At 43.8% G+C, this 26,437-nt stretch overlaps 1 protein-coding gene across 1 annotated transcript in view; it reads left to right on the top strand.

The window, feature by feature from the left end:
• Pde10a (phosphodiesterase 10A) overlaps positions 1 to 26,437 on the top strand; it is a 178,251-nt gene that overhangs the window by 141,534 nt on the left and 10,280 nt on the right. The window contains exons 7-17 of the mRNA XM_013024523.1: positions 2,833 to 2,988; positions 4,099 to 4,149; positions 5,086 to 5,144; positions 7,232 to 7,283; positions 9,982 to 10,124; positions 13,055 to 13,147; positions 15,841 to 16,027; positions 22,189 to 22,331; positions 23,152 to 23,235; positions 25,038 to 25,188; positions 25,889 to 26,044. Coding sequence (XP_012879977.1) covers positions 2,833 to 2,988; positions 4,099 to 4,149; positions 5,086 to 5,144; positions 7,232 to 7,283; positions 9,982 to 10,124; positions 13,055 to 13,147; positions 15,841 to 16,027; positions 22,189 to 22,331; positions 23,152 to 23,235; positions 25,038 to 25,188; positions 25,889 to 26,044 — 1,275 coding nt within the window. The remainder of the gene's footprint in view (positions 1 to 2,832; positions 2,989 to 4,098; positions 4,150 to 5,085; positions 5,145 to 7,231; positions 7,284 to 9,981; positions 10,125 to 13,054; positions 13,148 to 15,840; positions 16,028 to 22,188; positions 22,332 to 23,151; positions 23,236 to 25,037; positions 25,189 to 25,888; positions 26,045 to 26,437) is intronic.

Genomic DNA, 26,437 nt, shown 5'->3' on the forward strand with positions numbered 1-26,437 from the left:
CTATTCATGGGTGTATCACATATGGTTTTGACCAAGCACAGTAGTACATCATACATGCATGCATGTGTACACCATGCATACACACCTGCAAAATCTCTGACCAAGCACAGTAGTACATCATACATGCATGCATGTGTACACCATGCATACACACCTGCAAAATCAGAAGTTTCAGATCCTAATATATGTGTTGTTCTGCTCAGTGGGTACAGAGAAACTCTCAGCCAGTTCCATGTTACCATCAGTGGTATTTAAGTCATTTTGTGACCTGCTGTTTATCTGCCCTTACTGAAGTTTTGTGAAAATATACTTCCCCCAGAGCAAATGGTGCCCTGAAGTAAGGTAAAAGTGGATTTGCTTAGCGTGATACAGTGAAGATTTAGTAGAAACTGGGTGAGATTATGGAAAACCTGAATCAAGCACCCAGCGTGTTTGCAATAAGGAGTAGATGAGATGTCATTTTTGGTGAGCAGTATTCATGCATGCAACAGTAATTTTTGAGACAATGATCCAGCCTGCTCCGTGGAATGGCAGATTATGTACGTCTGACCCGTATTCATACAGCAAAGGTAAATGTGAGTAGTTCTAGAGCATTTGCAGCTTTCCCTTGATGGAGGTCTTCTTCGAACCAGACGAAGGGTCTGCTATACAAATCAAAACATGTAAGCCGGATGCTTATATTCAGGAAATTGTCTCTCGGACATTCACTAAGAGCTGAATTTGAGGAATTCTTATTTCAGTGCATGTGTCAGTACGGTGAAACGTTAGAATATATGTTGTATTCATGTACACACAACAGTTGCCATTTCACATCCTGCTGCATGCACACAAGTGAGCCAGCAGTTGCTGCACACAGACCGCCCCGAATCTGGGGGTGTCTTACCACAGCCACTTCCTGTCCCACTGAGTCTGTGGACTGGCCCATTCTGCCGACCTGGACCCTGTCATGGGGCCGAGGCTCACTGGCCCTCAGTCAGGTGCTGTCCGGTCTTGGAAGACCTCAGTGCTCCCTGTTTCTCTCACCCCACCCATAAGGCTAGCCTGGCACATTCCTGCAGTAGCCAGAGTCCAAGAGAGAAGAAGGAAGGCAACTTTTCAAACCTCAGCTTACATCTGACTTACTGTCCTCCCATTAACTGCATGATCACATGACTGGAGTTGGAAGGCTGTACGAAGGGGGAACCTGCAGAGACACTGGACAGTGCAGGGCTGTCTTCCGCAGTGTGTCAATGCCTGTGTTGCACTGAGATGCGTGGCAAGGTGTTCAGACTTGCAAGGAGTTTTCTCCGTCCATTGCTAACCCTATCTGAAGCCTTTTAAGTGTGTTCTTTAAAATTTTTTTGCCATAATTACATAATTTTGCAATCAGGAACTAGTAACATTGTAGAAAAAATGGAGATGGAACATGCCATATATTCTAACTTGAGAGTGTTCTTTTGTGCATGCAGACTCTTAAAAGCCTGCAAATTACAAACATAGATTTTTTTTTTACTATTCTTTTTTTGGGGGGGGGCCGGTCTTGGGGCCTGAACTCTGGGCCTGGGTGCTGTCTCTCAGCTCTTCAGCTCAAGGCTAGCGCTCTACCACTTGAGCCACAGCGCCACTTCCAGCTCTTTCTGCTTATGTGGTGCTGAGGAATCGAACCCAGGGCCTCATGCATGCAAGGCAAGAGCTCTACCACTGAGCCACCTTCCCAGCCCCTTTTTTATTATTCTTGATTCATGGAAAGTACTAATTTTTGGCCGATAGCTTCCTGTAGCCAGTACACATCGAAGAAACAGAAGTGGAGTTTTGATAGTAAGTCAGTCTATTTCTCTATGTTTTCTTTCAGTGATTTTGCTAAAGAATAAAATGATTCAAGTAAAAAAATAATTTCTGTTCGTAGGATAAATAACTGATAGTTACCAGACAATCTGAGTGCTTACAGTACTTACATGGACCTTGGAGGTTTCAATTAGAATAGTCTTATTAACATACCCTTTTGTGTTACTCTAACCTTGAAAACAGAAAAAGAAGAAATGTTTATAAACAGTTTTTCTCTATGTAGTGTTTGCATTTGGAGTGCTTTATATTATCTCATTATGCCTATGAAGCCTGAGGACAGTCTGGCTAGGAAGATAAATGGATAACTGTCAGCTTTTATGATGACTTTATTATTATTACACAAAATGAACATACACGTTCATTCATCAGGTTTGTCCTTGTCAAGGATAAAAATAACATGAAAGTAATTGAATATAGGTTTTATATTGCTGACAATAAGCATTTTTAAGTATGATTTTTATGTAACCATCATCATTTCTTTTGAAAAAGACTGCTCATCATTGATGACAAGTCTCATGCAAATTTCTGAAAGGAATTGGAGCTATAACGTGATTCTGTTACTCTCCTTTTTCTTTATGCAGACAGAGCAAGTTTGTTTGAAAGGGAAGCAGGAGGGTAGCGAGGCCCTTTGTTTGGAGAGCCCCACAGAGCCGTCCACAGCCCTCCTTACCAGGCAGTTTTGTAGCACAGGGCCGCTCCGGGTCTCCTCCCTGGGCTTTGCTCTGATCGCTTGATGGCTCGCCTCCTCTATACACCATCCCAACTCTTTCCTTTATTTGAGCAGATACCCAGTGCATTATGGGAAGTAGAGGCATTTGAGCAGAAACTCAGGGCAGCGTCCTGGGCACCATGGGAACAAGGTCTCCTGATGGGCCATGTTTATCTGTGATGTGTCATGTCCAGTGCTGCTTCCTATCCACCTGGCAGTTCCCTTTCCTTTCCATCATGCCCCCCCTACTGGTTTTGTGTCTCTCACTGAATTTATGCATTTCCCCTTTACCTTTTCAGGATGAACGATTTCCAAGAGGTACTGGGCTGGAATCGGGAACTCGGATCCAGTCTGTTCTCTGTTTGCCGATTGTCACTGCGATTGGTGACTTGATTGGCATCCTTGAGCTGTATCGGCACTGGGGCAAAGAGGCCTTCTGTCTCAGCCATCAGGAGGTGAGCGTCTTTGGCCGCTAACACTCAGTGACTCATGTATCTCTACAGCTCAAAGCTTGCGTGACATTGTTTTGATGTGAATACTCATGATTGCCTAGAAAGTGTTCGTTTTCCTGAGGTTGATTATAGAGGGAGCTGATTAATTAGTAGCATAGCCTTTTTTCTGTAAGAAAACATATGGACAATACACAGTTCAATAAAGCTGTGTGGTGGCTTTGAAGCTCTACATTCTGGCTGTCTTCATGCCTTCTTAAAAACGTCCTTTCTCTAAACCGAGTGTCAAATACTAATATGAAATACCGGCGTCAGTATGCTAGGAATGCAATGCTGCCTTCACTGCTCATGCAAGTGGAGTAGGCTCGTAGATACCAAGCTCAAATACTAAAATGTCTCACATCCACCTCAGCCAGTTCTTGCATGGCCCGGCCCCACCTGCTGTCTGACCCTCCCCTGTGCTGTTCCGGCTGTCCCTCATTCCGTGGAGGCCCTGCCCCTCCCTCAGTGTGGGCTTCCTGGCTCTGTCCCTCTCTGTCCTCCTCAGGAGTTGCGCCTTCCCTTGGGGCCCCCTGAGCCCTTGATGCCCGTGAGTGCTCTGTCCTGCTGCTGCATCCTCTTACACCACGCGCGACACTTGGCTTCAGTGTGACTCTCCCCCACAACACACAGAAAGGGGCCCCAGTGTGTGGCCCTGGCGCTTACTGCTCTGCCTGCAGCTCTTGGAGTGATGCCTAGTTCCTAGCCGATATATGTTAACTGCACAATAAACGGTAAAAGAAGCTGGCTAGTCGCCAAAGCAAGATCTTGTCAGCGAGCGCCAGCATAGGGATTTCATGTCTTAGAAATAACACATCATCTTATAGGCTCCTAGAGCCCTTCTAAATAGACTTTCTGTTAAACTTGAAAGTACTCATTTTATGTTACAACAAGAGCCTTAAGCTCCATCAATTAGTAGGAGAAAGGTAAAAAACAAACGAAAAAGCACGCGCATTACTATTTGACACTTAGTGTCCTGCAGATCTCTGAAGCTCAGTGACCTTCATTTTGGGCGGTGCTGTGTAACTGATGAATATTTTCTGTGTGTCGTATTTGTATGTTTTCTTGCTTTTTTAGGTTGCAACAGCAAATCTCGCCTGGGCTTCAGTCGCCATACATCAGGTGCAGGTGAGGCTCCGGGATGGGTTCACAGCATCTTCCTAAGGAAGAAGAGTTACTCGAGTGCATCACTGGGCATCAGAGTAGAGACCTATTAGCAGGGTCATGCTGTGCTTTCACTTTTACTTTTTATGCTTTTTAAAAAAATACTACAATTTTTGTGATTTCTAAAATGTTTATTCATTTAATCCTTCCTATTTATTCCCTTACTTCCTGTCTTCAATATATTTCAATTACACACATGTATTTTTTAAGAGCCCTTCTCTCCTCCCCTTTCCATTTCAGCAAAGTCAATGTGACAGGAAGAAAGTGGAGTTGTGGGATAACAGGATGGGGGCCAGGACTTCACGGCCCTCAAGTGTAGGTAGCAGATGTGCCAACAGTTTTGAAAGTATAAAGTGTTTGTTCTAGCTCAGGACTACATGCTTTCATTCTGCTTTCTTGCCCATTGCTGGGTTGCTACCCTTGCGTCATGCCTCCAGCTCCAAATTTTGTTGGTTAACTAGAGATGGAATCAAGTATATCTTTCTACCCAAGTCGACTTTGAACTGTGATCCTCCAAGTCTTAGCCTTCTAAGGAGCTAGGAGCCACCAGTGCTTGGCTTATAATGTATCAAAAATGTTTTTGGTGATCAGTTGTGGTAGACTGACTATATCTGAATGCCACGTCTGACACGCGTGAGGCCTGGGTCCTGCTAGGCTTCTCCATTGCTTCGTGTCTCACCTGTGAAGTTTAAATCCCAAACCTGTGGAGTTTGCAGTTATTAAATGAGGTAATAATAGCAGATGCGTAAGTCAGGGTTTAGCATATTCATGTACTCAACAGATGATAATAGTCATTGAGATTATTACACAAGTCAGGCAGTTGTGCTGTTAATGGAAAGAACTTGCATTTTCAAGTAAGTGGAAATCTATATCACTAATAGCCATTACTTTACATGGCAGGTATGCAGAGGTCTTGCCAAACAGACGGAGCTAAATGACTTTCTACTGGATGTATCCAAGTGAGTCTCATTTCTAGGGATATTGAAAACTTTATTGATTAGTTGTTTAAGTTCAGGCCTTGGCAGTGATAGATTGGTTTCCACTGTGGTCAATAACCAAAGATGAATCTTCATTATACAAGTAATTTGGGAAGAATGATTAATTATATTTCAGATTATAGAGTTAGGTCATCACCCATGTTCACTTTATAAGTGAAACATTACTGATATAAATTGATGATGCTAATTTTTATTTGGACATTGACTTTGTAAATAGCTTGTCTTATAGAGGGTTGAAGACACTAATTAGCTGTTTTTGTAGAGAATTCTGACAGCATTAGGAGAGGAATTCTTCTGACTCCCCCCCCCCCAAATGTCCTCCCTACCATTTTCTACCAATATCAATTTTAAATATTACGAAAAGTATTTTAAACTTTTCTGTGTATAGCATCTCAGATATCTCTTTGAGAACATGTTCTATTTCTTCAACTCAGAAAAACTCCTGTGAGCTGGTAACGAAGGCAATTGTAGATATTCATCAAATTTCAGGTTCATACTGGTTTTGCTTGCCACCAGGACTGACCTTCTGTAAAGCTGACCCTCCTGGCTAAGCACTGCATCGGGAAAATGCACCGGGTCTTGGTAACTTCCCTCCCACCAGTCACTAAAGAAGCCACACGTGTGTGTTCACCCTGGATCCCTGTGACAGCTGTAACGGTGTCAGCTCCCACATTTCCATGTAGCGGAATTTCATATTATATGCCAGCAAATACTAGACTTCCCATGAATAATTTCTTTTTTTTTCTTTTTTTGTCGGTCGTGGGGCTTGAACTCTGGGCCTGGGCGCTGTCCCTCAGCTCTTCAGCTCAAGGCGAGTGCTCTACCACTTGAGCTACGGTGCCACTTCCGGTTTTCTGGTGGTTTATTGGAGATAAGAGTTTCACGGACTTTCTTGCCCAGGCTGGCTTTGAACCACAATCCTCAGATCTCAGCCTCTTAAGTAGCTAGGATTACAGGTGTGAGCTACCGGCGCCCAGCCCCACGAATAATTTCTTGAATTGCCAGTTCACATTTTACTTGTTTTTATAAATTAAAAAATAAAGAAATGTAGAGCTGAAGATCTCTTTTGACAACATAAGTCAAAATTCTTCTTTCAAACAAAGAGTCTTCTAGGATGTGTGTATTCCTTCAAGGCATATAGAAAGCAAAGCTGCGAGCTTTCTCTAGCCAGTGTACTTTGTTTACTTTGCAAGTGTCCCAGAGTCGGCTGAATACCTCAGGCCACCCTGAGCCCTCCTGCTTCTCTCCTGCTTCTCCCGGCTTCCTTACATGGTGCCTTCAGTGTGCTGTGCCCTGAAGGATGCTCTCAGTCTCCGTAATTTCAAGCTAAAAATTACCCTTAAAAATTAATTGTTCATTCTTGTTAGTTTCCTTACGTGTGAGAACACTGCTAAGTTTATGTGAGCCCAAACTAAAAGCTTTACATAGCCAGCAGAACCATATTGAATGCTTTTTTACATCTTCTTGTAATATACATGGCTGTTACTTCATTTTTTGGTGACATTTATAATAATAGCAATAATAATATGTTTAATTTACATAGTCATTAGACACATCATTACTTGTATCTGACAGTTCTTCTCAAATGAATTGCATTTTTACAATAAAGCTGCTTTTTAACTCTTTCCAATTTTTCATTTCAATCCAATTGGTCAAGATATGTTATATTCATAAACTACTTTGGCAAATGGCAACTCCTTTGTACAATCACTTAAAAAAAAAACAACTCTAGCTTCCCCAAAACCCGCCCTCCCTCAAATTGATTAAATTAGTATTGTGGAGCCAGTTTTAGTTCTGCATTGTGTCATTACGTGTTGTGACCTTTGCTCTGTTAGTAATCACTAAATGCATCCTCTAATATTGCCCCAATATTAAGGCGATGATAAAATGTTATTTATTTAAGATGATAGTGATTGTTTCCACAAAACGATAAAAATCAGATCATATCTCTGTAGTTGTTTAAATGCAGGCACATATAACTAATACATTCTTGTGTGTACTGTGATCTAAGTACTGTTCCTAACCTGGTTCATGTTACTTTCTTTCAGAACATATTTTGATAACATAGTTGCAATAGATTCTCTACTTGAACACATAATGGTAAGTTGCCTTTTGTCGTGAAAATAATTTATTTAATCTTAAATTCCATGGTCCTCATTATGGTGGAACATCCCATATGAATTAGACAAACCCTTCTAAACGTTACGACAATGTGATACCTACCAATCTACTGCCTTCTATTTGTAATTTCTGTTGAGATTCTCGGGGAAAGGAAGTTTGAGTAACCATATCTCAATTTTCATATAAAACAGCTTACTTTGAAAAGACTTGTGGTTTATCTTTATATCCTTCAAGCCACCTTGGACGTAGATGTTATATTAGGGATCTGACGTTGATTCTTCTTGATCTTCAAGTTCATTCTATTTCGTGTTAGTCTCAACTGTTCTCTCGCGGAGGGTTGGCCGGCACTTTGAGCAGAAAGCCACAGGAAGGCGTAGAACCCCAGCCGTCCTCCTTGTGACTTTGCTTTTGTCTTGAATCCTTTTGCGTGGACACGGTTCCCAGCGGTCAGGTGCGCCTGTGCTTGGAACTCTGTCAGCTCTGACAAAGGCTCTTTTCCTTCCCATTGTTCTAGTCCACTTCAAAATAGAGTAATCTTCAAGAGGTCTCCTCAGTGGAAGCTGCAACTACAGCCCTCACCCACCAAGGTTCCGTCTCCTGGTGACAGTGCGGCTGTGCGGTGCTAGAGGGACGGTCCCCAGGGCCCGGGAGCTCATCTGCAGTGCTCGAGACGTCCCGTTCAGGACGAACCACTTCAGTGCAGTGTCAGGGCCCAGCTAGGGGAAGTGGCCACCGAGGCTCTAGAGATGACCACGATTGCTATTCTGGAGATAAATGTTTTACCCACTCCAGAGGCCTTTCAAAACATTCACACCCCATTTCCCCCTGGTCTCCAAAGCACATACTTCTCTTGCGTCCTCAGACTTAAAGCCTTAAAGCTCACATGTCTCTGGCATGAGTGAGGGGCCTGCTCACGGGGTGGAGCAGATAGCGCCACTTCCTGGAAGCACTCTTCCTGCTTGGCTTCTCATCCCCCTTCTGTCCTCCCATGTGGGCCAGGGCCTCCAGGAAGCTGCTCGGGCCTGAGGAGTTTTCCGGCCCTGTGCTCAGCGCCTTCACAGCTCTGAATGTGGCAGCCGCTCAGTTGGTGTGGGTTGATTCACTCATGTGGTCTCCCCTACTAGGCTGTGAGCGCAGTGACACCAGAGACAGTCAGGGGGTTTGCTCACTGGCATCTGCTTTATAATTCCCATCACCACATAGGAGGGAAAGGAACATTAGATACCCAGGAAAGATGATAGCACAAATGGTGAATGGGAACACGGAGGGCCAGCCCCCATGGACAGAACTGTTACATGTAGCCAGGCACCAGTGGCTCACGCCTATAATCCTAGCTACTCAAAGCCAGCTTGGGCAGGAAAGTCTGTGAGATTCTTATCTCCAGTAAACCACCACAAAATCGGAAGTGGCACTATGGCTCCAATGGTAGAGTGCTAGCCTTGAGCTAAAGAGCTCAGGACAGTTCCCAGGCCTGGAGGTCAAGCCCCATGACTGACAGAAAAAAACAAAAACGAAAAATGATTATATCCACCTATAAGTTAATTTTACATGCGATTTCCTACTCTTCCTCTGCCCACATGGTGACCGTGCTGCTTTTGCATAAATTTTGTCATGGCTATTCTCCTCCAAGAATTAGTTCTTGTCCTCTGAGGAATAATTTCACAGCTCTGATCTGGATGTCTGAAATTAACTGTAGTAGAGCATTTATGTAAGCACGGTCCAATACAGACAGTTAGATATGTTAAGCATTAAAGAAATATTTGTTCTAGGGGCTGGGAAGGTGGCTTGCCTTGCATGCCAGAGGCCCTGGGTTCGATTCCTCAGCACCACATAAGCAAAAAGAAAAAAACCGGAAGTGGCGCCGTGGCTCAAGTGGTAGAGCTCTAGCCTTGAGCTGAAGAGCTGAGGGACAGCACCCAGGCCCAGAGTTCAGGCCCCACGACCGGACCCCAAAAAAAAAAAAAGAAATATTTGTTCTAGAAAATGGATGAACAAATTGGGTAGGCGAAATGAGCTCACAGTTAACCATTTAAAAGTAGGGAAGTACATTTGTTAGAAAGGCGTGGACTATAAAAGTGGCTAGTAGGAGTTCTAATTACTAGCTCTGTAATAGTGGGATGTAGCTTACCTCCTGGTGCACATCAATATATAAATGTATTTACCACACGGTAAATACCTAGAGATCATTATGATGATCGTCTGACACTACAGCATATAAAATCAACACAGCTATCAAACTATGTCTCCTTAGCGGTTATAGCGTATATTTTTCACAGTTGCTATTCCCAGACACCCAAGTAGCCAGGACGCTGCTGGCCTTGCTGTGGATACAAGCTCAGACTGAGGTTCTAGAAGTCCTGAGTGCTCAGTGGGTGAAGGGCTCTTAGGAAGTGAGGCTGTTCAGAATGCTGCTTAGCAACAGAGACACATTTCAACATGCAGCACAAACTGTGCATGCATGCCCGCTCTTCACGCATCCTTGTCAGTATATGCTAGCATTAGCACATGATTTGTACATAATACATGTTACATTTTATTTATCTTTATATGTATATGCTTACAATGCTCATGTCCTACCCAGTTCAGGTATAGAATAGCTGAAATTATTGAACACAGATTCACCTGTAAATGTCTTGAATTTCTCACTGCTCACTCCTGTTGTCTCATTTGTCTTTAGATATATGCAAAAAACCTGGTGAACGCCGACCGCTGTGCCCTTTTCCAGGTGGATCATAAGAACAAGGAGTTATATTCAGACCTTTTTGATATTGGAGAGGAAAAGGAAGGGAAACCCATCTTCAAGAAGACCAAAGAGATAAGGTACAGCTGGCGCGCAGTGTGCTAGCTCTGTCTCGGAGGCGCAGGTGTTGCTGCCCACCCTCCTGTGCCTCCCCGCAGGTGTGCTGACCATGCTTGTCATTCTGTGATATCATTCCCACCAGGACCCGCCTCCTGAAGGTAGTGCTTCTGGGAATGACTTTGCAGTGTCCACGAAACCGCGCCCAGGAAGCGTTAGCCTCCCTCCTGGAAACGCCGTCTTCCGGAGGCGGTCCTTTTGGAAATCATGTTGGAAAAACTTACTAGTGCTCCCAGGTAGGTAAAGGTGCACTCCGCCTGGAGTCTGCAGGTTTTCCCATGTTTGGGAGCAAGGGTGAATTGAACCAGTTTGGCCCCGGCCTCTTCCCAGCCTGGATGGCTGCCTCAGGGTCCGAGCAAAGAGGAAATGCATCTAGTGCATTCCCTGACTGAAGCGCATTGTAGCTGACTCGCCAGTGGGTGCAGTCAACATGCAGTGTGTTGCACCTTAAAACAAAAGTCTCTGCTCTGCCAGTGGCCTCTGTTGTCTCTTGATGAGACAGATGGAGCATACTTGTCCGTAGAGGCACGGTGGCGCAGTGCTGCCAACCTGGAAACCTGCAAGGAGCACTATCGACGTACAGATCCGCTGAGCATCCTCAGCCAGAAGTCCTCTGAAATACCTGCTTTCTTCTTCCTACTTGTCTCGTTTACTCTGCTACATACACTATATAAAGATTTCTAGTTCAATGCTCCCACACCAAGAATTCCCGCTGAACGTGAGGGTCTGTGCTGTAGTCCTGTCTGTTCACAGAGCTGAGGTCCGGAAGGCCTGGTCTTCTTGCTGAACGTGATAGCCTGTGCTGAAATCCTGACTCTTTACAAAGCTGAGGTCCAGAGGACCTGGTTTGGGACCCGCTCAGGCAAACAGTTCACAAAACCTCAGTCCACAATAAAAAAGGGCATGGTGGTGTGCCTGCCATCCCCACTGGGCAGGAGGCTAGGTCCAAGATGATCTAATTCCAGGCCAGCTTAGGCAAAACTCTGCAAGACCTCATGTCAACAGCAAAAGCTGGGCATGAGGCTGTGTGCCTGTCAGCCCCGCAGTGACAGTCACGTGACTAGGAAGACCAGAGTCCAGGCCGGCCTGAGCAAACAGCAAGATCCCAGCTCAAAAGGGCTGGGGTATGGCTCAAGTGCTGGAGCTCGGGCCTGATGAGTTTGTCCTAGCTTAAAGCCCTCGGTTCAAACCCCAACAACAATCATTGCTGTGTGCGTGGGCACTGTGCCAGGGAGGCGTTCACGTGGAAGTGTACGTGCCGCGTGGCTGGCTGCAGGCGTGGACTTGCTCTGCTGCCCCACGCTTCCCGGTGGTGCAAGCTCACACGTCTGTGCTTCACAATTATATCACTCTGGCACTGTGTGACTCTGTGAGGTTTAAAAATTTGTTTGTATTTTTTGTATCAAAGTACGTCAGACCAATGTCTCTCGTTTACGGTTTTATTGTTTTCTAACACTGCTATTATTGCTTTAATTTTAAAAACAATGACTTAAAGCATGTATTGACAATCCTAAGAAAGGCGGCTGGGGGGACTTGGTTACTGTGAGGTGGCTGGTTGACGGCTGCTTGTAGGCTTCCAGTGCCTCAGAGAGCAAAGCACAGAGGGTCGAGTGAGAGTCCCAAGCAGCCTGCTCCCAGACCACGACAGACAAGCCCACATCCAGGGTGAACCAGATGCTCTGCCTCGGCCGCCGGCTGTCCCACAGGGCACAGGGCAGCTGGGGCACGAGCACCTTGAGTTTATGCAATGCTTGGTTCACTTCCTGATGTTCTAATGCTTTTTGTATCAATTATCTTTTAAGTTTTCTTGATAATACTTAGAGTAAAGCCTTATTTCTGTAATTATTACTTTCTATAAAATTGAAAAGTCAATACTATGAAGATGAGTTTGAACTGTTGGAAAATCATAGATATTGTGTGCTGTAGAAATGTTAACTACAGTTTGAAATGATTGCATGCATGATGATAATATTGCAGTGAGAAAAGTATTGATAAATGTGAGAATGTGTTTACAGGAGAAATATACTGGCACTGGATATCCAAAGTGCAATCAATTAAGATGCCAGTGGCTCATGCCTAGAATCCTCCCTACTCAGGAGACTGAGATCTGAGAATAATAGTTTGAAGTTAGCCTGGGCAGAGAAGTCTGCAAGACTATTATAGCCAGTTAACCAGCCTAAAGCTGGTGAAGGCAAGGCTTAAGTGGGAAAGTGCCTGCCATGAGCAGAAAATCTGAGAGAGAGCTGGAGACTGGAAGTTCAAGCCCCAGTACTGCCACTAAAATAAAACTATATACATACATATATATATATATATATATATATATATATATATATATATGAACAGTGAACAACTAGCTGTGTTTTGTTTTAAAGATGAACAAATTAAGAAAGCAGAATATTTCCATATATTTCCATGTTGCAAACAGCATACAATTCTTAGTCCTGCATCGGTAGGTTCAGATGCAGCCCCTGCTACCACAGCACGGTGCTGGGCACAGTGCTCTAGTGCTGGCTGTGCACGGCTGGCTCAGCAGTGTTGACCTCAGGCTACTGAGCATCCATGAATAATACTTAGGAGGAAGTGGGTTGTGAACTCTGAGGCGTTTGGCCAGTGGAAGTGATTATTGTTGGCTAGTGCTGGCATCTAATTATGCTCTAAAACAAAGTCTCAGGATTATATCTTAAGACAGTCATACCTTAATGTTCATAAGTGGCCACTGTGTGTTTATCTGTCTTAATAGTACATATTTTATAGCATGATTTAGGATATGTCAGTGTAAAGTTAATAGGTGCATTTAAAATAAATAAGGCTTCTCAGATCAGTATGTGGTTGTAATGAAGTGTTTCGGCATTGATCATTGACATAGCATGTTCCTCTTCTATCTGTGCAGATTTTCAATCGAGAAAGGAATTGCTGGCCAGGTAGCACGGACGGGGGAAGTCCTGAACATTCCGGATGCCTATGCGGACCCACGTTTCAATAGGTGAGAAATAGCTCCTGCCTTCCTCGGCTCTTGTCTCTCCACGCCCAGCTCTGCCCAACGCTTCTCTGGGAGGGAGCCCCACTTTTCCATTGCCCAGCTCAGGTACTTTTATCTCCTACTTGGTTTGCTTTTGTGAACCAGCAGTCCATACATTCATATAGTTACAAAACAGTAATTCCTAAGCTAGTAGAAAGTGACTGTAGCCAGCTATAGTGTGTACAGTGTTCAGAGCAATGAACAGGGACTTCAATGGATGGATCTCTTATGGTGGGTCTTCATTTGTTGTACTATATTAGAATTCTACATCAAATTTTATACTAAAAGGATGAACAGAGTGTTGAAAATATGTATTTTTGAGTTCTGCAATTATTGGCTCAGGGAGACCTGGGGTGAATTATGTAGCTCCCTGTAGCCTCAGTGTCCTGAATTAGTGTAGCAGTACCTAAAAGGTTTCAAAGCTGCCTGACAGGAAGTAGGAGCCCATTAAGCCATAGATTTTATTTTATTTTATTTTGTTGGGTGTGGGGCTTGAACTTAGGGCCTGGGTGTTGTCCCTTAGCCTCTTTGTGCTCAAGGCTAACATTCTACCCCTTGAGCCACAGCAACACTTGTGGTTTTTTTGAATGTTTCATTGGTGATAGGAGTCTCATGGGGACTTTTCTGCACAGGCTGGGTTTGTACTGTGATCCTCAGATCTCAGCCTCCTGAGTAGCTAGGATTACAGCCATGAGCCACTCGCACCCAGCCAGTTTTTATGGGCTATTATTAAAGTTAGGTATTAAGGCAGTTTATAAAAACTTTTAACTTCATTTTGACCTTCTTTGGAGTGTGAGGAAACAAACTATAATCTGGGTTTATTAAAGCAAGAGATGGAAAGTTGCAAGATAAGCACCATGGCTGTTAGAGAATGATATTTCATATATTTTGTCAACAGTGCTTAGTAAGTACATACATTTGATTTGTTTTGAGAGAAAAATTATATAAACAACTGGAAGTTTTTATCAGGTAATTAATTGACCAGCGTCAAGTATGCCTCATTCATATATGATTCCAGCTATGGCCTAGTAAGATTTTTTTGTTGTTGTTGGTCGTGGGGCTTGAACTCTGGGCCTGAACGCTGTCCTTGTGCTCTTCAGCTCAAGGCAAGTGCTCTACCACTTGAGCCACAGCGCCACTTCCGGTTTTCTAGTGGTTTATTGGAGATAAAAGTCTCACGGACTTTCCTGCCCGGGCTGGCTTTGAACCTCGATCCTCAGATCTCAGCCTCCTGAGTAGCTAGGATTACAGGCGTGAGACACTCCCGTCCAGCAGATATTTTAATCAATACATTAATAAGAGATTCTAAAATTGTCATTTTCCCCAAACAGAATTAATCTTTCACTGTTTAAATAGTGTGAATAATATGTATATTCTTATTACAATATTTATGTAAAATGTGTGATTCAGACTATTAAGAAAATGAAAAGGTAATCTGAAGATTGGAAGAAAACTTTTGCAAAACATATATGTGATAAAAATATGTCTAGAATATATAAAAAATTTTGTCAATATAATTAAGATACCAAATTCAGTTAAAAGGACAGAAGAGTTTAACAGACATTTTACAAAAGAAGATTTAAACAGACATTTCACAAAGAAAATATACATCAAACTGTTAGATACATGAAAAAAGAAAGGGTAATGTCACTGTCCACCACTGAGAGATTCAGAATTGGCATCAGCAAGAGCTGGCCAGAATGTAGGGAAGTAGGTGGGAGGTTGTGGTCCATGCCCTAGGAAGACAGTTGAGCGGTTTCTGGAAAATTCAGCCATTCCTGTCTGCGTGGTCCCCGGTCTGCTGGATGATTACTAACCGGTCAGCACAAAACTCTTGTGCAGGTCTTCAAAGCAGGGTACTTAGAGTGAGCACCCGTGTAGACAAACAATACTGTGGGTTGATGGGGAGTAGATAGTAAACAGTGATGCTTCTCCCGGGGAGAGACAACGGCTCAGAGTGCCACAGGCTGAAGAGCTGAAGGGCACCCTTCACCACAGCCAGGGCAAGCTCAAGAGCAGTGTGCTAATGAGACGCAGAAGGCTACCTGAAGCTACCTAATATTCCCATGGCACAGCTGAGTGGCTGCTTCTGTGGAACTCAATTCACAGAACTTGCTAAAAAATACTCGTAAATCAGTGTCACGGGTCGCATAAATGAGCAGTGTGGCTGTACCTCATTCAAGCTTTATTTATTTTTAATGTACAAGGATGAGTTGATTTGGCCTAAGGAGTGTTGTCTGCTGACCCCTGATGGGGAAACTCCTAAATTGCTTTTATCAAGTTATATATCTAACAAATATCATCAGAGTTAATGAAATATGTCATATTACCAAGTTTTTACTTTGAATCTACTTTATTTTTTTATTGTTGTCATCCAGAACACTGAAAACCCAGTGCTGAGCGATAAGCCCCCTGTAGAGCCTGTCTTAGAAAAGTGATTGAGCGAAAGCAACCAAGTTAGATATCTTTGGAACGGTTTTGATGCTTGCTCGCCAGTGTCATGTTGTCCCTGGGTTTAGATGCTAGTGTGCTGTTACAGCTATCTGAGCTTGGGGCCATGCGCTGCAGAGCTGAACTCCGGTCTGATGGCAAGCGTCCTTTCTTTCCTTCCTCCTGCTCTGTTCACGGCCGCTGCTCCGTGCGCCCACGCTGCCCAGAGAGGTGGACTTGTACACAGGCTACACCACGCGGAACATCCTGTGCATGCCCATCGTCAGCCGCGGCAGCGTGATCGGCGTGGTGCAGATGGTGAACAAGATCAGCGGCAGTGCCTTCTCCAAGACGGACGAGAACAACTTCAAGATGTTTGCTGTCTTCTGTGCGCTGGCCCTACACTGTGCAAATGTGAGTGCAAGGCTGCTTCTCAGCGTTAACGCAAAGCCTTTGAGTCGCTTCATGTTCTCTTTCACATGCATTTCCTTGGCAAACTGTTCTTCCACGTTCTAGAAAATGTCTTGGGACTAACAAATGCCTGAGACTCTGCTTAAAAGAAAATTGAAATGAATGCACGGGTACAAGTTTTAAGCATAGAACTTAACATTTCGTATGTAATGAAGAGAAGATGTTATCTAAGCCTTTCATGTTTGTTCCAGTGCGCTGAACCTGAGAGTCTTGCATAAAGTGATAGTAGCAGCCAGCGTTTGGTGCTCTACAGAGGGTTTGATGTGAAGAGAAGGGCACTCTGCTTCCATAACCTGTGGGGCCATCACTCACATTAAATCCTTCATGCTCATGGTCCTCCTCTGTTTAACTTGTATGCTGAAATCCACCTTAAAATGGTGGGATGTATGCTTTGTCTCTTATATGGTTGTAATTTAAATGAGTTGAACATTCAGTTTCATGTGTAAGAACACATAAATGTCAGCTTAAACACAACTTTTAGGAACTATAGCCTCGTGAGTTCAGAAGTTTTTCAGCCAACTAATTGTCACATAACAAAAAACCCTGCATTGAAACATCCATCCGTAAAGCCCAACAGAAAGTGCTGTGCTGCTTTGGGAAGGCACACGGCAGCCAGGCTTGCCTTTGCAGTGATGACTTGGACATGGCACTTAGAAGAAGGTTCAGGGATGAGGACTGACCTTTGGCACCCCTCCTCACGACAGCAGTGCTGCTCTGGAGAGCCCAGGCCCCGGAGCCCGCCTCAGTGACCAGCCCACCACTCCAGCCAGCAGCCCCGGACCCCGGTGGAGGCTGCGCTGAGAGCTCACCTGGCTTTTGGAACAAATTTGATTTGGTGCTTCGAGCATCTTTTCACTAGGAGAAATGCCTTGCTGAAGGCATTGCCCCAAGCAGCTCACTAAACAACCTTTAGGGTTTGCTGTTCTTCATTGAAAGTTCTGCTTCTTTCTGGAAAACATACATGAGTATTTATGAACACTCATTAATATGAAGAAGCTTTGTGCAGTAAAAGTGCCCCTAATTGCTAGATCTTCCAATCTTGAACAGGTTTTGTTCTTAATATCGTGTTAGTACACTAATAAGATAATGTGATGGGTATTTTATAGTGTGGATCTTGTTTGATTAACAGGCCTCTACAGCACCTTAATAATAACAATAAAATATGAAAAAATGGTCCTGAGAGTCAGGACAAATTGGCCATTGGAACATTAATTATGTCTTTATCTTTACCTTTTATCCAATTAAATGGACATGTTTCTTGATTGACAACATCTTGCATTTCATTTGCTCAGATAACTCATGTTTGGGAAAGTAACCATTTAGGAAGATTCAAAGAGTCAGTAGTCACTCATGTATATTTCAGTTTTAAAGGAACACTTAGTAAGAAGCCAACAGGATAGTCATACCAGTTCTGCCTCTGGAGTTCTTTAGGGCAGGTTAGTTCCGTGCCATTCGGTACCGAAGAGGGATGTACAGGTGACCCCAGTTGATCCATAAGTGGTTCAACTTTACTTCATTCTTAAAGACAGCAACCACACATCAGTGGGAGATAGAAAAATCGTTCTCAAGAGAACATCTGTTACTTGATAGGCTGTTTTACTGTATATCAGGCATTGTTGTGGATCCTTTTGTATAAAAACTCGGTCTCACAACAGTCCTGAAAATGAGGTTATAATGATCTCTACAGAGAGTGTAGTATTCCCAGGCCACATAGCTAAAATGGCCCTGGAGCGCTCCAGGTACTGCCCTTCACTTGACAGCTTTTTGTATTGTTGTGTATAGGCAGATACATATTAAGAAGAGTTTTAAAGTTTTGTGTGTAAAATACAGAGAGTTTGTCTCTTTATAAAGTGATAAAGGATAGAGAAAAAGAGGGAGAGGGAGGGAAGGAAAAAAGAGGGGGCAGAGAGAGGAGGGGAAGAGGAAGAGAGACAGAGAGAGGAGGGGGAGAGGGGGGAGAGGAAGATTAAATCCTAAAAAGTGGGTGATTTAAAGTGTCATGTTTGTATACAGGCATTTAAAAAGTCCCTGACAATGAACAGGGCCGTTTTCCATTCTTTGGTTATTTAAAAGGCATCATTCCCCGAAGTGCATGAGATGCTGTAAGGCAGCTGAAGCACTCGGAACTCTGCCCTCTGCCCTCTCAGAACTTTCTGCTTTTCCACTCTTGAGTTCATCAGAGCATGCTGGGTGCCATTCACAGCTCAAACTTGTTACCAGGCAGATTGCTTTTAAACGGCCACTCTGTTACTTTCCAACCTTTTGTGTTCTATAAATTAGAACTAGAACTTTTTAACTAGAATTGTCCAATACATAAATGAGGCAAACTCCAATCTCAATCCAGGGCAGTTTAGCCTTTGGAAATATTAAAGTGGCTGGCTATACACTTAACGGTGACTTAGTATTTGGTAAAACTGACTGTAATAATCTATAAAATACAATTTCATGACTAAACAGAGTAAAAGGCAAAAGCAGGAAGACTCAGATGAGGTACTAGACTGAGGATGTCTTTAGCTTTGTAGTCTACTATGGTCCTGAGGGATAGTGTCCCCCACACACACACTCAGCTTAACTGCTTAACCCACTATACAGCCAACCAGATCTTACTAACCAGAACATACAAGCAGCTCAAAAACGAAACCTTCAAAACAAATCAACCCAGTTAATGCAGGGGCAAAGACACTAGTTCCAGGAGTCACCGAGCAATGGTGTAGACTGTTAATCTCTCGGTAACTCTTTTTTATCAGCCTACTGCTTAGTGGCTGCTGATGTGTTGATCCTTCTTTGTGTCGATCTCTTGTTGAAGTTTGAAAGTCCATTCATTTACTTGCCCAGTTCATTTTGCAGTAATGGTGCCGTGAGATGGAGGTCTCTGCTCGCGTACCCCGAGCTTCCATGGTTCTGGTCTCAGCTGCGGTTTGCGTTAATTTGGGGATTTGGAATTGTTGTACTGTGTCAGCAGCCTTCCTTTCGGAACCACAGTTGCTCATGGTGGCTCCTAGTTTCCACATCCTCAGTGGGTGGGGACTTCGCCCCATATCCATCCCAGGGCTGAGGCAAGGTGGGGGACCAGGCAGGGGAGGACAGGGAAGGGAGGGGGGCAGAGGCCAGAGAGGGCTGGCAGAAAGAGAGGGGGACCGCTGGGGGAGGGAGATGGGCTGTGGGGGGACAGAGTGGGGAAGGGGACACAGAGGTGGGCTGCTTTGCCAGCTCCTTTGTTATGCAGCCACGGCCACAGACCTTTTCCTGCCAGTTGTCAGAAGGAAATAAATGAATGCAAAACAAACGTAAAAGGCAGCATAGTCTTCTGTAATATTAGTAATTTACAGTAAAAAAAACTAACATTTCACTTTCATTAGTAACTTAAAATAATTGTTTATTAATAATCCTAAATCATTTTCTGTTTTGATTGTTATAAAGGTAAGGTTCAGAGGGTTACGTTGCATAGTCAGGTGATGAGTGCATTCCTTTGGGGGCAGTGCCATGCCTTCTCCAGCTCTCTTCCAGCTTTCCCTCCAACCACAAGGTGTAGTTTGTTTTCCATGTCCAGGAAGTAGCACTCTGCATTTGGTCACCTTTGTCCCTCCATTTCCGTGCTCTCCCTTGTCCTCCCAAAGACATAAGCAAATAAGACAAAAAGAAAAGAAAACAGAACACGAAAGAGAAAAATCCTAATTTTCATTTCCTGGAGTTGGTTTCAATAAACACTGTTTTAAGTGGCCAGAGGCCCAGCGGCACAGGGGCGCCTGTGTGTCCTCCCCTAAGCGTGGCCTCCTCTGAGCGCACTGTGAGCGCACTGCGTGAGGGCCTAGAGTCCTGTATAATTTATCATATCTCAGTGAAATTTAGATCTGTTCCACAGAGGGGAGGAAACATTTGTCTCTTTCTGAGCTTGGCTTACTTCACTTCCATTTCCCTGCAAGTGACATGATCGTATTCTTTCTAATGGCTAAAATTTCATTGTCTGCCATTAATATTAAACCTCGTAGTAAATAGGAATATTATTAAACTTGCCAAAATTAATTATTTTTGCAGAAGTTAGACTAGTTATTTTATAGAGTAAACTTTATAGGAGTCTATGTAGAGTTACACGTCCCCTACTACTTGCTACGGATTTCTCAGTAGTATGACATTTACTTTTACCAGTAGCTTGACCATAGAACTAGAATGAGTCACAGGTAATGCAGAATTGCAATAAATCTGGAATCGATCCTGTTGACTGTTGAACTTCCTGAGTAGTATTCTGTGTACTTGCCATTACAGAGTTGCATGGTTAGACCATAAATTATCTACATACTCCTCAATGAGCACTCTGGTGATTTCCATGTTCAGCTATTCTGAACAATTGTCTTGTGAACCAATCTGTATATACAGAGACTTCATCTCCTTGGACCAATGTGAAGGCCAGTGCAAAAATGGGCTTGTGCTCTTTGGCCTGTCTTTCATTCTCATCTCTTGACGAAGAACAAAGGTTTTAATTCTAAAGAAGTTCGACTGCTCAACTTTTATCATCTTGCTGAGAACATTGTATTGAAACAGAATGTTTCCATGTCACAAAGACTTTCTCCTCTGTCTTCTTCTGGAAGTTTTATAGTTTTAGGTTTTACACTTGGTCTACACATTTGAAGTAAAAATTTGCGTATGGTACAAGAATGCTCAAAACTTTTACATTTGGGGGCTTAACTCTTCTAGAACTGTTTGTGGCATACACTTAACATTGCTCTACCTTTTGCCTTTGTGTCCTTGTTGAAAACCAACTAAGCATGTGTATGTGTGTGTTTATTGTGTGTGTGTGTGTATGTGTGTGTGTGTGTGTGTGTGCTCACTCTATATTCTATGCTGTTGGTCTATTTATGTTATTGATAACAAGAGCCACACTGTGAGGTTACTGTCACGTTTTGTAAGTATTTATTTTAGGTAGTAAAATTTTTCCATCTTTATTTGCTATCTTCAGAGTTATTGTGAGTATCCTGGGTCTTTTTACATTTTCATTTTATTTCCTCTAGTAATGTCTGTTAGGGTTGTAGTTTGATTGCTTTGTTGCAAGGACTATTCTAAGGGTGCAGTGGTATTGAAACTTGAAATTCATTATGCATCTGTGTTCTCAGTTTTTGCTTCACATATTTTGAAACTGTCCCGTTGGCTGCATGGCATCTAGATTGCTGTGTCTCTTAATGATCTGACCCCTCTGTCATGTATACAGTTCCCCCAGTAATAAGTCTGTGATCTGAAATCTACCTGATATTGATAAAGCCAATTTTTTTTTTACTGGTGGTAAATGCTGTTTCTGTTCCATCCTTTGACATGTGTGTGTTGTTCTATTTTTAAAAAGCTCTTAGAAGCCGTATATATTTGGGCCATGCTTTTATATTCTGTCTGACGATCTTTGCCTTCTAATCTTCATGTTAAGGTTAATGTTTCAAGTTTCAGCATAAAAATACCAGCTTTCAACTTACCCTCTCCTTGTTCCAGTTCATTCCCCTTCCATCTCTTCCCACTTGAAACTGAATTTTCTAATAATTTTTTTTAATTTGGAAGGGTGGTAATGAATCTTCATGGGCAGTTTTAGTTTTCTTGATTTGATTAGACATAAAACTGATTAGTCTATGGGATCAACTGACTGACATAAAGGCAAAGAGAAATTTATGTGAATTTCAACCAAATGTATTAGTAGTGATTAAGAAATAAAACTGAAACTATGGTGAAAACAACCAGTGCTACTTTGCAAAGATTCACATACTTGTGACTTTTGAGTCTATCTTTCTCAGGTGATATCACTGAAAGTTTAAGTGTAGAAAAGAAATCAAACTGTCCAGACCTTCAGGTACTATTTCACAAAATATTAAATAGTTCTACAGATAATAAAGCATTATATTATGGTGCTTCTATTTAAAAACACATTTGTTAAATGAAAACAAAACTGTCTTTTTGATAAAATTCTCAAATTGTTTTACCCGGTCTTCTATTTTTTGTTTATATTTTATAATAAAATATTAACATCACTCACATATAGGAAGATGCAGTTACTGAAAATGTTCATTCAGATTAAAAATTCAAGCCATGAGGGCTTTCATTAATGCAGTCCCTTTTCCTCGGCCTTCCAGATGTACCACAGGATTCGCCACTCGGAGTGCATCTACCGGGTGACCATGGAGAAGCTGTCCTACCACAGCATCTGCACAGCGGAGGAGTGGCAGGGCCTCATGCGCTTCACCCTGCCGGTGCAGCTCTGCAAGGAGATCGAGCTGTGAGTGCTCCGCCGGGGTGTAATGTTGGTGACGGGTTCTGCTGACAGCGGCTCGGGCACTGCTCCTCTAGAGTGCCCACAAACAAAAGCTGAACCTGGTTTTGAAGTGAGACAGGCTGAGTGTTAGCATTTTTTGATCATGCTGTTGTCTTCTACATACCTTTAAATCCGCAAATGGTATTTCGTATCACTTTTACAAAATCTTACTTCCGTTCTAATTTAAAATTCCTTGTTACATTCAAGAATCTGGGAGTGATTAGTTCAATGTTCACCTCTTGTTTTCCAGAGGATGGTAGGGTATGGGGGAACTTGAATGTCCTCAGTAAGTGCAAGCCTGAGTGCTCTTATCTGCATAGGGAATCTTCAGAAACGATTGGGAAATATGTAATATTTACCAGACTGTTTATTACAGCTGAAGCATAGTGATTAATTAGTAAATCAATAGTAAATAAAATGGTATGGATATAATAGCAGGTTAATTATACTTTTGAGATTTCTATTTCATTTAAAATAGGATAGAAAAATATATCTGGTAAGGTTCCTCCTATTTATGAGCTATATAGTAACATGAATAGTACTGTACATTTTTACAAGTTTGGTAAAACCAGATTGTTTAGTAGAAAAAATCGGTGCCTTGCTAAATTCCTGGGGACACATGGAATCTCCTGAAATCTTTAGTACTGACAGATACGACTAAGGAGGGGAAGAAGGAAATCCTGGTGTCTTCTTAGTTTCTTGGTAGACAAAAAGTTAAATGATTTTTACTGGTAATGTTTATCCTAGTGGTATCTAATGCTGAATTATTCTCTGTTAATTTCAGATTCCACTTTGACATTGGTCCTTTTGAAAATATGTGGCCAGGGATTTTCGTCTATATGATTCACCGGTCCTGTGGGACATCTTGGTATGAATGGCCTAAGAATTTCCTGCTTCATTTCTGGTGCTATGACCTCCCCCTCCTCCTCCTGCTGAGATGCCTGGCACACCGCTCTCTGTGCTTATAGTTACTTCAATTTTGCCACCTCTGATCTGTATTCTAAATGGTCAGAAAGAGGGCAGAGTTATTATTGGGTACATCTGCAGCCTTTTCAGTCTCCCTACAGGTATACCTGGGCACTCTGGCCATGGGCTTGTGCCCTGCGCAAACCAGCACCCAGGAGGTGTCATAGAACTGGAGCACGAGGTTATATAGCTGGAGAAAGCCAGACGTAGCACTGAGCAGAAGTGCATATTTTAAGTAATGTGTTGAAAGCCAGAAGTGGTGGCACAGGCCTATAAATCCAGTCACTCGGTTTGAGGCCAGCCTGGTAAAACCCAAGAAGAGGTCCTACCTCAAACATAAAGCACAAAGGGTTTGGGTGTGGTTCAGCTGGCAGAGTGCCTTCCTGGCAAGTTCTAGGCCCTGAGTTCAATCTCCAGTCCAGAAAAGAAAGAAACTGTATTTAGATGTTATAATATACATATAGCATTAACTTCTAACTTACACTTTGTATCTGTTAGATGAGTTATAGAAGAAAACTCTCCTACTTCAAAGGATAATGCCTTGTCAGCACTCAGGCAGCTGAGCAGGAGAATCATGAGTTTGGGGCCAGAAAAAAACTACTTAGTGAGAACACCCCCCTTCCCCAAATAGTATGATCCTTTGTCAGTCATTATAGCTCCATTGGTTAAGACTTTTTCTCTATCCACTTTGACCAGTCTTCAAGGAGTTTATGATGTTATGTGTGATATATTAAAGACACACATTTCAAATTCCCAGAATGGTTTTCTTTGGTTTGAAAAAACCATTATTAAGTTATCCAATGCTTTATAGTCTCTTATTTTCTCTGGAACTTAAAATCTGTCTTTTCTTTTCATCCATGAGTGTAAACCTCCATCTTGAAAGGCGCCCTACAGATGACCAGCTCTGGTTATTTTGTAGGTGTCAGTTAATAGTTTGACCAGCTCCAACTCGTAAGATGCCTTACCCGTTTTACTCCAAGGATCTGGAGGTTTTCAATGGAGGAAAACACGAGTTACATCGTTTTTAAAATTTGTGTGAGCTATGGGTCTCCTTACTATTTCAAGGAGCTCCTTTGTATATTGGCTATTGTTTTAGGCTACCTTAAATCTATTTTGAGAGATGGTAAGGATCCCAACTATGAATAAAGTCATGAAGTATAAATATGCAAAATCAAATAGAGTGATGATAGTTAAAGTTTATGCCACTCTTTCATATGTCAATATTTGGATATGGGCATTTGCCACTTAACAATGTGAATTAACTTTGAAAGGCTAATAACTCATTTTTAGAAAACATTCCTGATAGATGTCTCATAGTTTATGAGTCAATTGTGCTTTTTGGAAGATCTTAGTTCAGAATTTGAGTACCCTTGGGTGGATGCGGATACTTCTGTAGCCTTTTGAGCTTGCGGGGCACAGAGACTTCTTGAAAGCCCAGGTCACGGAGGCCACAGAGGCTGATGGCAGGTGTCTCTGCTGGTGCTGGCGCTTCCTCCGTGGAGGGACAGCGGCACGTTAGGATGGAGGCTATCCAAAGCTCTGCTCTCTCACTTCTTTGGGGCTTGATTGAGAAAGAGTGAGGTGGCAGGACTTGGGCTCTGCCCTGCGGCCAGTGTGTGAGCAAGCACAGACACCGTGCACCCCAACCAGAGGGCCTGGACTCTGGCTCCACTGGCTTCAGCCATAATTGTTTCCTCTACCCAGCTTTGACCTCGAAAAATTGTGTCGATTTATCATGTCTGTGAAGAAGAACTACCGGCGCGTCCCGTACCACAACTGGAAGCACGCGGTCACCGTGGCGCACTGCATGTACGCCATACTTCAGAACAACTACGAGCTCTTCACAGACCTGGAGGTGAGCGCCACGCGCACTCCGCCTCTGGCCCCGCAGAAGCGCGGTGGGTGCGCGTTAGCTCCCTGCCCCAGCACGCTTGTGATATGGATGATCGATGACACATTATCCCGGTGTTTTCACACTCAGGCATTTGTTCAGTATATTCATTCAATTAGAAATGTAGCTATACCTTTGAACCTCACCAAAATGTCTCCAGAAGCTGAGCCTAAATCTTCTGACAGGGTACAAGGGGTCGGTGCCTTTCTCCTCACCCACGTGCTCGGGGTGGAGACAGGTACTCTGCTGACACACCTGTCTTCCTCTCCTGCTGTGGCTCAGGGCTGGCCTTCCTCCTCTGAGCCCTGCTCAGACTCTGTGAGCTCCGCCCGTCTCTTGAAGCGCCCCTCGGCCTTCTTGTAGTGTTGTACTCCATGGGCTTGCCATGGGGACTGTTTGCAGTGGCGATGGTGCCGTTGGGATTGACTGGGCGCTGCCCTCTCCTTGCGCAGGTCAGCTTTGTCTCAAATGCTGTGGGCATCTGGCACCTGCAGTGGACAACACAGGAATGATTGGATGGGGTTAGAGAGAAAGTTAGATTACCTGAAATGTCAGCCTCCCCAGGGTGCTGGTAGGAGAGCGGCCGACGTCGGTGTGGGCTGTCTGTGGGCCCAGGGTCCTCCTCTTGCTTCTCTGTCTTGAACACTCCGCTGTGCTCTTCCAGCGCAAAGGGCTGCTCATCGCCTGTCTGTGCCATGACCTGGACCACAGAGGCTTCAGCAACAGCTACCTGCAGAAGTTCGACCACCCGCTGGCCGCGCTCTACTCCACCTCCACAATGGAGCAGCACCACTTCTCCCAGACAGTGTCCATCCTGCAGGTGAGGCCCAGGCCGCCCGCCTGCCACAGACAGGCTCACGGCTGCCCGCTGCCCGCCTGCCACGGCCAGCTCACGGCTTCCTGCCTGCCACGGCCAAGCTCACGGCTGCCCGCCTGCCACGGCCAGGCTCACGGCCACCCGCATGCCACGCCGTGCTCATGGCCGCCGCGTGCCGTGACTGGTCTCACTGATGCCCGCGTGCCACGGCCGTGCTCATGGCCGCCGCGTGCCGTGACTGGTCTCACTGATGCCCGCGTGCCATGGCTGTGCTCATGGCCGCCGCGTGCCGTGACTGGTTTCACTGATGCCCGCGTGCCATGGCTGTGCTCATGGCCGCCGCGTGCCGTGACTGCTCTCACTGATGCCCGCGTGCCATGGCTGTGCTCATGGCCG

Source organism: Dipodomys ordii, unplaced genomic scaffold, assembly GCF_000151885.1.
Source record: "Dipodomys ordii isolate 6190 unplaced genomic scaffold, Dord_2.0 Scaffold77, whole genome shotgun sequence".
Classification (NCBI taxonomy): Eukaryota; Metazoa; Chordata; class Mammalia; order Rodentia; family Heteromyidae; genus Dipodomys; species Dipodomys ordii.